Below are 14,420 nucleotides of genomic sequence, written 5' to 3'. Positions count from 1 at the left end.
GTTGGAACCTTTTGTACTATGGCGCAAAAACTAAGATGGTGCTATTTTAATCGAGAAGTGGATATTCATGTTGCAACGTAAATACCAGATTTATTTGTAATGTTTCTAATGAACTCCAGAGTTACGACCAAACCCTTGAATTATTTTCTCAAAATCACACAATTTTCTATTCTCAAGACGTCTTGCAGATGTTTTGAATAATTTATAAGGCAAACAAAGACGTATTGAACGATTTAATGAATGTCCTTGGAATTTGCACGCAGTCCTTGAAGTAATCAGTCGAATGTTGTCTTTTTTTGTTGCAATAAAATATTTTGTATTGAAAGAAAGAAGGTTGTTTTATTTATTTGGATTATAATTGTTGTTCATTGAAACGCATAACTTGCACTCATAGTGATATATTTAAGGTTTGAAAGTGATTTTACTACGGCGTGTGTTTGTGGAGGCAAAAGTGAATGACGTAGCCTACGCGTCTATGCGTGAGTGACTGAATTGTATTTATATCTAAAAATAAAAAACGATTAACAATAAATAACAATAAATAAATGAACACAACACAACGCCACGTATGAACTAAATTGTGAATAAAATATTAAATAAGTCAATATCATAATTATTACAACCGTATTAATTACAACCGTTTGTTCAACATTATGCAAAATTCTTTATATTACACACATATACTGTAACTAAAGAAGGTTGCATAGACTGCACATAATAATTCAAGGGTAAAATAAAAATGTTGAGCGAACACATTCCTCGGTTGAGTTGAGACCCGCTGAAGCGCGGTGAAGAATGCGCTTTCTGGCTCCACCCTGCGATACGCAAATTACGCACAGATGTTTACACCAATTCAGGGTGGAGTGGCGATTTTTACGCAAGAAAAAATCCCATATCCTGTCGTTGGAACCTGCGTGACAGGCGTAGCAACCAATAGGCACGTAGCGTTCCAAGCCTTGGACCAATCAGAAGTTCGGAAATCTGGTCCCTTCTCTTCAGTCTTCGGTTCCTCCGTGGAGAGGGGCAACGCCAAATATTTCTTGTAGGAATCTTGAGATAAAAGAACAACTTCACTTGTTGGACGCATCCTCCACGTCTCCGTTCCGACGGTGAGTACGGAGCGTTAACCGGGCCGCTTTTATACCGCATCTGTTGTGTAGATATGCGCACAGGGAGCGCTACGCCCTATCAAGAGGCGCTGTCAACTTACTTCCTGCTCCGACAAGGCCGAAGAACCCAAGTTTTATTCACCCATTCCTCCTGCTAAAATGTTAAAAGTGAGACAATGAGCCATGTGTGTATCGCTCATGAAACAAAGTATTTTCTCGTAACGTTAAATGTAGGCTAACTCGTTTGAAGGAAAATGTTGAAGTGGACGCGCCGGGACGTACGGTCCGTGGGTTACGGTCATACGGCTCTTACAGTAGGACACAATAACGTAACCATATGTACATGTTGGGCTACAATCAGCTTGATCCCCATGAGGTCTATAGATAACTACCTATTGTAGAACACACATCGGCTCTTACACGGTCAGCGCGGAGCACTTCCAGCGGGGTTTCCTATGATCTCACTGGTATCAATCTGAAGCGTCTAATTAGGAGACCGCGAATAGAAACCTTATCCTAAAAGTGCACTTTCGCCAAGCTGTATGGGAATTTGTCTGTGTTTAAAACCAAATTTGGATCTGATCTTCTCTTGGGAGATCGCGGAACAATGTACTGCTATACAGTCATGCTTCCCATTGAAAGGCAGAGGGTACAAAAGAGTCACACAAATGGTCCCTGTGGTTCTACTGGCACGAATTCATTGAAACGTGTGTGTGTGTGTGTGTGTGTGTGTGCCCGTTTTTGTGCAAATCAATTCTACTGCACGTCTACATCAACTATTATTGCGTCTCCGTATTTTGAACACTGTGTGCCATACATGCCACAGTTAGGCCTCGGATCAGTCAGAGTCACTGAGCTTGTCACTCAGACGTCGTTGACAATGTTCCAAATTGTTGTAATTGTTGTCTACCGCGGGTTTTAGACAAGTCTGACTCCCAATGAACAGCGCCCTTGTTACTTGTTAGTTCTGCTTCTTTAGTAGTTTGTCTTCAGTGAGTCTGCGTCTTGACAGGTCACATGAGTGCGTTTGAGGAACACCCCCCCCCCCCCCCCCCCGCCACGCCACGCCACGCCACATGAAGGCTTTGGCCCTTCCTCTCCACAGAATAACCTCTCACTATCTGAAAACCTCATGAAGTGATCCCGCGTGTGTGTGTGTGTGTGTGTGTGTGTGTGTGTGTGTGTGTGTGTGTGTGTGTGTGTGTGTGTGTGTGTGTGTGTGTGTGTGTGTGTGTGCGTGCGCGTGTGTCCGTCCGTCCGTCCGTGTCTCCCAGGGCCCAGGAGCCAATCAACACTAAGCAGCTCTCTCTCTCTGCGCCGCCATGCCCCTGGTGACGCGGAACATCGAGCCGCGGCATGTGTGCCGCCAGACGCTCCCCGAGAGCGTGCGCAGCGAGCTGGAGTGTGTCACCAACATCAGCCTGGCCAACATCATCCGGCAGCTCGGGAGCCTCAGTGAGTTCTCTCTCTCTCTGTGTGTGTGTGTGTGTGTGTGTGTGTGTGTGTGTGTGTGTGTGTGTGTGTGTGTGTGTGTGTTTACTATGTGTGTACATTAGCCTTCATTTCTGTATGAATGTACATTATTGATTTGTGTGTGTTGTGTGTGTCTCTCTCTCTCTATTGACTATTTGTGTTCATTAGCCTTAACTTCTCTCTCTCTCTCTCTCTCTCTCTCTCTCTCTCTCTCTCTCTCTCTCTCTCTCTCTCTCTCTCTCTCTCTCTCTCTCTCTCTCTCTCTCTCTCTCTCTCTCTCTCTCTCTCTCTCTCTCTATTTGTGTCCACTAGTCTTAACTTCTGTCTGAATGTTCTCTCTCTCTCGCTCTCTCTCTCTCTCTCTCTCTCTTCCCCCCCTATTTGTGTCCACTAGCCTTAACTTCTGTCTGAATGTACATTATTAATGTGTGTGTGTGTGTGTCTCTCTATTGACTATTTGTATACATTAGCCTTAACTTCTGTCTCTCTGTCTCTCTCTCTCTCTCTCTCGGCTATTTGTGTTCACTAGTCTTAACTTCTGTGTGTGTGTGTGTGTGTGTGTGTGTGTGTGTGTGTGTGTGTGTGTGTGTGTGTGTGTGTGTGTGTGTAGGTAAGTATGCGGAGGACATCTTCGGGGAGCTGTTTGTGCAGGCGGAGGCGTTCGCCCTGCGGGTGAACACGCTGGGCGAGAGGGTGGACCGGCTGCAGGTCAAGGTCACCCAACTGGACCCCAAGGAGGAGGAAGGTACACAGTACACACACACACACACACACACACACACACACACACACACACACACACACACACACACACACACACACACACACACACACACACACACACACACACACACACACTAGGGCTTTGACTCCGAACTTCGTTATTCGAATATTTAAAAAAAAAAGTATAATATTCAAACGAATATTAGGCAGCCCTTAATATTCAAACCTTTTTATGGGCATTATTTTTTTGTAAACGGGACGTAGACAGACTCATCTCACGGATTCCTGTGAGACCAGGTTGCCTTAATTACATCTGTCGCATATTTAAGGTGAATTTAGAAGACAGTTTTGTTCATTTTTCAATTGTAAAATAAATAAAATCATTTTTTGAAGTTGCGAGTTTTTGAAATTATTGGAAGCGAGTCGAGCTGACCTTGCCTGCTGTACCCACGGCCCAAAATAAAGAACAACCGAGACAATATCCTCAATTCAAACATGCCGTTTAATTTGGCCTCAATTGGCTATGGATGCGAACTTGGAATGAACATGCTAAAGGTTACGTGATAAAGGTTACTGTACAGTAGTGGAGACTGCAGGAGCTGAAACATCACTACGGTAGAGCTAAGAAGGTTCTACGAGCGCTTCAGACCAACCTTACCAACGAACGACGTACAAAGAGATTCGTAGCAAAGAACGTTTCGGGAAACACGCAAAATGTTAAGGTAGAACTTAAAGAAGAGGTTACGAATACCGGCGCTTTTGCGCATGGTAAGGCTAACTTTTTTTACGAGATAGAGACCCCCTTAAAGATGAAAAGATAATTCGAACCCTTTGCCGGCAATTTAGCCTACTATCGAGTTCACTCACCGTGTGCCTATTGCTAAAGTTAGGCGCGGTGTGATACAGAACTCTCCAAACTGATTGGACGTCATAGCAGTTATGTATATGCCCATTATACAACAGTTAGGAACCAATCAGATCACTTGATTTAAACCACCCTTTTTATAATAATGCATATTCAAATATATTCTAATATTAATAAACAATCAAACTTCAAATATGATTTTTGGGCAAAAGTCAAAGCCCACACACACACACACACACACACACACACAGACACAGACACAGACACAGACAGACAGTCAAACCCTCATTCTGGAAAACCAGAGCAAGCACAGAACTAAACGATGACGACTATAAGTGCTATACTATATATAGTATATACTATATACGACTATACTATAAGTGACTATAAGTCTTTTTTTAACATGGTCCTAAATCATAAGGGGTGTTGCCACCTGGAACGGAACAGTCCATCTCCCCCTCGCCTCCATTAATACATTAATAATGTATCTACCCTCGCTCCAATTTATTTTCGTATTGCTTATCTCTCCTATCAGTGATGTTCATATTTCATATCTAATACTTCCATCTGGAGTATTTGCCTCTTCTTTTTACGCTGCACTGACCGTTGTGACAACCACATTTCCTGCGTGGCACTGCCCAAGTTAATTTGATATTCCTTTGTCTCCTGACCCCCCCCGCCTCCCTCCGTCTCCCTCTTTATCCCCCCGTCTCCCTCTTTATCCCCCCGTCTCCCTCCATCTCCCTCCTTCTCCCCCCTCCACCCCCCGCCTCCTCCCCATCTCCCTCCTTCTCCCCCTGTCTTCCCTCCTTCTCCCCCCCCGCCTCCTCCCCGTCTCCTCCCCGCCTCCCCCCATCTCCCCCCGTCTCCCCCCCGTCTCCCCCCTGCCTCCCCCAGTGTCTCTGCAGGCCATCACCCAGCGTAAGGCGTTCCGCAGCAACCTGACCCAGGACCAGCAGATGTTCACGCGGCCGTCCCTCCCCATGCCCGTCCAGGACACCTACCAGACCTGCGATGAGCCCCCGCCCCTCAACAACCTCAGCCAGTACCGGTACGGGACGCTGATGGAGAGAAACTTCTTTTTAGGGAAACGTTCGGCCAGCGAAATATTAGATTTAATATTAGAGCGTGATCGTGGGACATAAGTACAGGCAGCAAAGTTACCAAGGATACGTTCAGGGTGAACACGATTCGTACAGGGAAACGTTTGCATTGTGGGGTAGGGAGTATACCGTTAACAAAGGTAAGTGGGAGTGACCATTCTGGAGCATTTAGGATCGGCGGGAGAGGCCAAGTTAATTTGTAATACACTATGGGGTCTAAGTGGACATGTCTGTAAGTCTGTGAGAGAGGGCTGCAATGCAAACAAAGAAGTCAGTGGATTGGCCTCAGTATCAGACTCAGTGGCTCCAGTGGGAACGTAAGTCTGAACCACCTTGACCTCTCTCGGTTAGAGAGAGGAAGGGTGGTATCTTAAGGTCCAAGGAGAATGTAAACAGTTCCTTTTAGATTGACTAGTAATTATGTAAACAAGGTTAATGTAAGGTTTATAATTGTGTATTATAGTTATGATTAATATTTCCACGACAGACACGCACCTCAGACCAGAGAAACACATAGAATAAGATAACTTTATTAATAACTTTATTAGTAACTTTATTAATCCCAGATGGGAGGCTTCAATGTCACCGCAGCAAATATCGGACGGTAGTAGAAAAGGAAACGCAATCAAATGAAAATGCGTATCTCTGCACGATGAAATTGACCAGAAGGAATGCAGATTCAGAAATAAACGTCAACGTTATCGACCGTTGTTGAGATTATCGACAGGATACGCTTCACTGAAACTCTGCAATGTGGACCAATACACAAAGTGTATACATGGTCCTACATCTAAGTGACTGAAGGACTCTTAAAAAAAAGTTGAGATCCAAATCCAGATCCGTCACGCGAGTTCACCGGGTTACAGTAGCCGCGCTCGTGTTCATCGGAGGGCAACGCACTACAAAAGATCACTTTCAAAAGATTGGGAATAGTCTCTTTCAAAACGAGTGGCAGTAAAAACACAACAGGATGGAAGTTGGTCTGCAAACACACAGATCATTTGGCGTCATTATTATTATTATTAGGCTACTATGTGATTTGCCGCAATCGTATTATCAGCTCTCGAAGAGGCTGAGTGGTCCACACACACACAAGAGGCGGAGTGGTCCACACACACACACACAAGAGGCTGAGTGGTCCACACACACACAAGAGGCTGAGTGGTCCACACACACACAAGAGGCTGAGTGGTCCACACACACACAAGAGGCTGAGTGGTCCACACACACACAAGAGGCTGAGTGGTCCACACACACACAAGAGGCGGAGTGGTCCACACACACACAAGAGGCTGAGTGGTCCACACACACACAAGAGGCTGAGTGGTCCACACACACACAAGAGGCTGAGTGGTCCACACACACACAAGAGGCTGAGTGGTCCACACACACACAAGAGGCTGAGTGGTCCACACACACACAAGAGGCTGAGTGGTCCACACACACACAAGAGGCTGAGTGGTCCACACACACACACAGAGGCTGAGTGGTCCACACACACACAAGAGGCTGAGTGGTCCACACACACACAAGAGGCTGAGTGGTCCACACACACACAAGAGGCTGAGTGGTCCACACACACACAAGAGGCTAACGAGCCACGCTTCTTTGGGGAGTGAGTAAAAGTGTATTCCGCTCACGTGGCGCACAGCCACGGTCACCGTGTGAGTCAATGGAAGATGCAGACACCTCGGTGTGTCCCTTTTTTTTTTTTTTTAAATAACACCTAACCCTGAACACACACACACCTGTGCTCTGAACCGTGAATCATGAATGAATCCTCATGGAGAAATGATCCTTCTGAGGTTGTGTAGTGCATGTTAATTCATGACATCTGTGAACCACACACGCACACGCACACACACACGTTGATTGGTGTGTGTGTGTGTGTGTGTGTGCAGGGACGACGGCAGGGAGGCGTTGAAGTTCTACACGGACCCGTCGTACTTCTTTGATCTGTGGAAGGAGAAGATGTTGCAGGACACCAAAGACATCATGAAGGAGAGACGCAAGCACAGAGTGAGTCCTACCCCCCCCCCACACTACAATACAATACAACACACTGCAACACAACACAACACTGCAACACAACACACTACAATACAACACACTACACTACAACACACCACACTACACCAAAGACATCATGAAGGAGAGACGCAAGCACAGAGTGAGTCCGACCCTCCTCACACACACACACACTACCATACAACACACTGCAACACAACACACTGCAATACAACACACCACACTACAATACAACACAACACACTACACCACACTACCATACAACACACCACAATACAACACACCACAATACAACACACCACACTACAATACAACACAACACACTACACCACACTACCATACAACACACTACAATACAACACACTACAATACAACACACTACAATACAACACACTACAATACAACACACTACAATACAACACACTGCAATACAACACACTACAATACAACACAACACACTACACCACACTACCATACAACACACCACAATACAACACACCACAATACAACACACTGCAATACAACACACCACACTACAATACAACACAACACACTACACCACACTACAATACAACACACTACAATACAACACACTGCAATACAACACACTGCAATACAACACACTGCAATACAACACACTGCAATACAACACACTGCAATACAACACACTACAATACAACACACTACAATACAACACACTACAATACAACACACTACAATACAACACACTACACCACACAACAACACACTACAATACAACACACTACAATACAACACACTACACTACAACACACTACAATACAACACACTACAATACAACACACTACAATACAACACACTGCAATACAACACAACACAACACACTACACCACACTACCATACAACACACTACAATACAACACACTACAATACAACAACACAACACACTACAATACAACACACTACAATACAACACACTACAATACAACACACTACAATACAACACACTACAATACAACACACTACAATACAACACACTACAATACAACACACTACACTACACCACACAACACATTACAATACAACACACTACAATACAACACACTACAACACACTACACTACACCACACACTACAATACACTACAATACAACACACTGCAATACAACACACTGCAATACAACACACTACAACACACTACAATACAACACACTACAACACACTACAACACAACACACTACAATACAACACACTACAATACAACACACTACAATACAACACACTACAATACAACACACTACAACACAACACACCACACTACAATACAACACACTACAATACAACACACTACAATACAACACACTACAATACAACACACTACAATACAACACACTACAATACAACACACTACAATACAACACACTACAATACAACACACTACAATACAACACACTACAATACAATACAACACAATACAACACACTACAATACAACACAATCCAATACAACACACTACAACACAACACACCACACTACAATACAACACACTACAATACAACACACTACAATACAACACAACACACCACACTACAACACACCACAATACAACACACTACAATACAACACACTACAATACAACACACTACAATACAACACACTACAATACAACACACTACAATACAACACACTACAATACAACACACTACAATACAACACACTACAATACAATACAACACAATACAACACACTACAATACAACACAACACAACACACTACAATACAACACACTACAATACAATACAACACACTGCACTACAATACAACACAACACACTACAATACAACACACTACAATACAACACACTACAATACAACACACTACAACACAACACACTACAATACAACACAATACAACACACTACAATACAACACACTACAATACAACACACTAAAATACAACACACTACACCACACCACACCACACTACAATACAACACACTAAAATACAACACACTACACCACACAACAACACAACACACTACAATACAACACACTACAATACAACACACTACAATACAACACACTACAATACAACACACTACAATACAACACACTACAATACAACACAATACAATACAACACACTACAATACAACACACTACAACACACTACAATACAACACACTACAATACAATACAATACACTACAATACAACACACTACAATACAACACACTACAACACACTAAAATACAACACACTACACCACACTACAATACAACACACTACAATACAACACACTACAATACAACACACTACAAAAAACACACTACAATACAACACCCTACAATACAACAGACTACAACGCACTACAATACAATACAACACACCACACTACAATACAACACAACACACTACACCACACTACAATACACCACACTACAATACACCACACTACAATACACCACACTACAATACAACACACTACAATACAACACACTACAATACAACACACTACAATACAACACACTACAATACAACACACTACAATACAACACAATACAACACACTACAATACAACACAACACAATACAACACACTACAATACAACACACTGCACTACAATACAACACAACACACTACAATACAACACAACACACTACAATACAACACAACACACTACAATACAACACACTACAATACATCACAATACATCACACTACAATACAACACACTACACCACACACACTACAATACAACACACTACATTACAACACACTACAATACAACACACTACAACACACTAAAATACAACACACTACACCACACAACAACACAACACACTACAATACAACACACTACAATACAACACACTACAATACACCACACTACAATACAACACACTACAATACAACACACCACAACACAACACACTACAACACACTACAACACACTACAACACACTACAATACAACACACCACAATACAACACAACACACTACAATACAACACACCACAATACAACACAACACACCACACCTGCTCAAACACGCGTGCATGTGTCTGGTGGATGCATTTATTTTAGGGCCGGGCAAGTTAACGTGTTAATTACGCGTTAACGCAATCTTACTTTAACGTGATTATTACTTTTTTTCTACTTTTTTTTTGAAAGGTTTTGCCCACAGAATGTCAACATTCATATCATAAATCATTTTTGTTTTTAGTTCCACTTACTTTACTTTCAATTACCCCTGCAGTAAGTGACTGCCTGATCACAATTCCTAAATCTGTGGCGCTACTTATTTGAATTTAACTACACTTGTAGTAACAGTTGGTGTACAATTGTACTAATGAACTGCCTGTTTCCAATTCCCTAATCGGTGGTGTTCTGTAAGTGTCATATTGAACCCACACTGAGTGAGTCAATAAAACTCCCTCAAGATCGCTCGGTCCGGCTTTTGCTCATTAAGTCCATTTGGTACGAATGATAAGGTGTCATTCCGTTTGATAATCTCATTTAACTTCAACTGGAGTGGATCTAAAATAGAACTTTAAAGGTGTGATTAATCGCGAGGTAACTCACCAATGCTATGCGATGTAAAACTTTTAATCGTTGCCCAGCCCTAATTTACGTGCACCTCCTGAATGTCAGTGATCGTGTGTCACTTAATCACACGTGTGCACAGCATGAAGATCTGACCCCTCTTCCTTTGTCCCCCCCCCCTCCCCATGAGCAGAAGGAGAAGAAGGACAACCTGAACCCGCGGACGCTGAACCCCCGCAAGATCAAGACCCGGAAGGACGAGTGGGAACGCCGCAAGATGGGCGAGGAGTTTGTGGTGCCCAAGAACGACCTGACGTGAGTTTGGGTGCGGAGGGACATGGGCTCTGAGCTCTGCAGGGGCCCCCCACCCCACCCCCCCCCCCACCCCAGGGGCTCTGAGCTCAGCAGGGCCCCCCCCCCCAGGGGCTCGCGTCCCTCAGCTCCGGGACAGGGTTTCCAAGGACCACGTGTGCGTTGGTCTTGGTTTAATTATAAAATCCTGGGAAAGTTCCAGCCCTCTTTTTTATAGAGCCATAGCTTCTTCTTTTTTCACCCGACTGTGAACGTCGGAGTCACATGGACGGTAGTCGGGGTAACCTTTTTGGGAGGCATTGGCTCAGGAGGTAGAGCGGGTTGGCGGGGAACGGGAAGGTTGCTGGTTCGATCCCCGTCTCCTCCTGGCTGATAGGCGGCAGAGAAGTGTGGCGTATGAGCTGGCGTCTGTATAAGGTATGTAGAAAGGAGTCGCGATGGTGACCCACCGTTAGTCACACCGATGTCTTAACACACAACCGACGCATGTGTAGAGCAACCGACCAGGATGAGTTACACATCCTCCAGTGTTTGGAGATGATGATCGAACAGGAAGTAGGTTGTTGTGTTGTTCACGTTTTTAACTAGCCAGGAGATCCAGAGCCACGTCTAGAGAGCTGTAGGGTCTGGCAACGAGTGATGAGAACGGCCCAACTCGAGGGGCGGCACCAAGCATGCATTTGAGAATATCACTGCACGTAATTGGATACCACTACGACCAATCAGAAGAGTACAAGGGGTGACGTATCCAGACCAGCGGAGCTAACCAATACATGAGACTCTTGCCGTATCCGATCGGTAAAACAGCAACGCTTTTGGCCCCGCCCTATATCAGATACACCGATGTGATTGGTTAATGTTCTGGGGCCAGGGGGAATCGGGGAGTGAGTATATTGCTCGTTCCCAGAGTGACTCGCTGAGCAAATTCAAATTGTGCTCTCGCGAGAACTCTGGATTTCCAGGGTACTTTTTAGCCGCATTATACCTGTGATTGATCACAAAAGTAAATGTTATTGCTGGTGGTCAGGATTTCAATGGAGGAAAGATATTGCAAACCGTGGATTTTAAGGAAGGGAATCCAAAAGCAAAAGTCACTCAAACCGCGGTAGAGATTGCGTTAGAGAACATGCGTGTCGCCGTGTTTGCTTATGATTACAATACGGTGGACTCTTTTGTCTGGGGTCATGTTCGGTCCAAGGGCAAAGCAAGCCACACGCGCTGCCCTTTACCAACGACGAAGGGAGCTGTGACCAGTACGGACGTGGGCTCCTTTCCTTTTTAGTCGTGTGTGAACCACAACGACCCAACACAACGGCGGTGAGCGGCAGAGCCCAGACTCTTCTTCCGCGTGGATACGGACTCGCAGTGTAGCGAGAGAGTGTCTTTGAATAACAGACTTAAGTCACACACAAGGCCGTCAACAAAAATCCGCCATGCCTCTGGAATCGGGTCACAAACATGAGCTGCTCCCAGAATCAGAATTCTGCTTTTATTACATTCTTGTGTGAGTTAATTCCAAATAAGTAGCACCACAGACTTGGGAATCGTGAGCAGCCGTCACTGGGCACGAGTGTAATTGAATGTCACGTAAGTGGAACTAAAAGTGAATGAATTCTGATATGAAGGGTTAGTGGGTTCTGGGGGGCAAATCCTTTCAAAATCACAGTTGTAAAAAAAAGAATGTGCGTTCATTTTTATTATACCATGGTCTGGTTATTATTATTATTATATTATAGTATTATCTTGATATTGATTTGGGGACAAAGACATGGCTGGTTAGCTCTTGTTGTTAAACATGCTGTTTAAATTATATTTACAGTTTGTCGACCGTACGCAGTGTTATTGACTTTGAATCTTTCTAGCATAACGTTAGCTCTCTGGCTCATAGCTGAGCGGACTAGAATATCTCCCGTTGCCAAGTCGTACCTAAAGGTCCGTCCTATTTACTGGAGGAGTGAACAACGTTTCCGTTGCATAAGAACCTTAGGGCGAGGGTAATGATTGTTCCGGGTATTAGTCAAACCCTCAGGCGTTACCAGGGGAAACTAAATGATGGCTTGTGAAAAACTTTATATTTTGATTGTGAAACGCATGAAAATACAAATGAACGGTCTTCATTTCTTTTCTTTGGCAGGTGACCGTGGTGTAAGCGGGATAATGCCCTTCATGGTGTCCATTTCATTCCTGATAATGGACACCTCGTCAGGCATTACCCCCCCCTACGTAATCAAATTAAAATAAGATTGTGGTAATGTGTTATTAACGCGCTACTTCACTGCCCTAGTAAAAATAAGTAAAAAGTAAAAAGGTAACAATGTAAAAAAAATAAGTAGCAGAAGTTTAGTAGCACACGTGGTCTGGTGAAGAGAACCACTGAGATCACAATCTACACAATCTACACACTGTACACACTGTACACACTGTACACATCCTACACATCGTGTGAACAGAGCAGAACATCAATCAGCTGGTGTCACGCTACAATCGAGTCCCGTTTCCGGGCAGTTCTGTTCAAATCCCCTTCTCCACGAACGCTGGGTGTTCGTAGCGCGTTCCCCCGGGTGGCCGTCGCCGTCGGTGGTGGTGGTGTGGTCACAGAGGGCTGTTGGGGAGAAGCTGTTGGGTTGTGTTTTTTTTTTTCCCCCTGTTACTGTCACTGACGGCGGCGGCCCCCGTGTCCGCAGGAACTCCACGGACGGGCTGAACCTCAACGGCAGCGTGGGCTCCGGCGAGGGCTACACGCCCGACGACCAGAGCTCCTACCCCTACGAGCCGGGCTCCCCCATGTCCCCCTCGTACGACGACGACCTGCCCCCGCCGCCCGACATGGGGTAAGGCCTCCCCCTCCTCCTGGTTCACAACAACAACAACAACAACAACAACATCAACAACAACAACAACAACAGCAGCAGCAATGGGGCCGCGAGACATACACACTCTGCCAGCACTTTGGCTCCGCAGTCATAGCTATCAAAGAACATGTAGCACAGAGCTATACGTCGTAGCTTCAGAGCTAAACATCGTAGCTTCAGAGCTATACGTCGTAGCACGGAGCTATACGTAGTAGCACAGAGCTATAGGTAGTAGCACGGAGCTATACGTCGTAGCACGGAGCTATACGTAGTAGCACGGAGCTATACGTCATAGCACGGAGCTATACGTAGTAGCACAGAGCTATACGTAGCAGCACAGAGCTATACGTAGCAGCTCTGTGCTATACGTAGTAGCACAGAGCTATACGTAGTAGCACAAAGCTATACGTCGTAGCTTCAGAGCTATACGTCGTAG

General features: G+C 44.6%; 1 protein-coding gene across 1 annotated transcript in view; it reads left to right on the top strand.

Annotated features, from left to right (window-relative positions):
* Positions 1–988: 988 nt before the first annotated feature.
* Positions 989–14,420, top strand: part of LOC311374531 (actin-binding protein WASF2-like) — a 17,077-nt gene continuing 3,645 nt past the window's right edge. Inside the window, 7 exon segments of the mRNA XM_084490358.1 lie at positions 989–1,109; positions 2,384–2,564; positions 3,193–3,327; positions 5,068–5,221; positions 7,175–7,292; positions 11,014–11,135; positions 13,817–13,963. Coding sequence (XP_084346484.1) covers positions 2,432–2,564; positions 3,193–3,327; positions 5,068–5,221; positions 7,175–7,292; positions 11,014–11,135; positions 13,817–13,963 — 809 coding nt within the window. The 5' untranslated portion in view covers positions 989–1,109; positions 2,384–2,431.

The sequence above is a fragment of the Micromesistius poutassou genome, assembly GCF_964030765.1.
Source record: "Micromesistius poutassou genome assembly, contig: SCAFFOLD_926, whole genome shotgun sequence".
Classification (NCBI taxonomy): Eukaryota; Metazoa; Chordata; class Actinopteri; order Gadiformes; family Gadidae; genus Micromesistius; species Micromesistius poutassou.
Note: the sequence above shows the minus strand (reverse complement) of the source record. Positions and strands in the feature narration are given on the sequence as shown.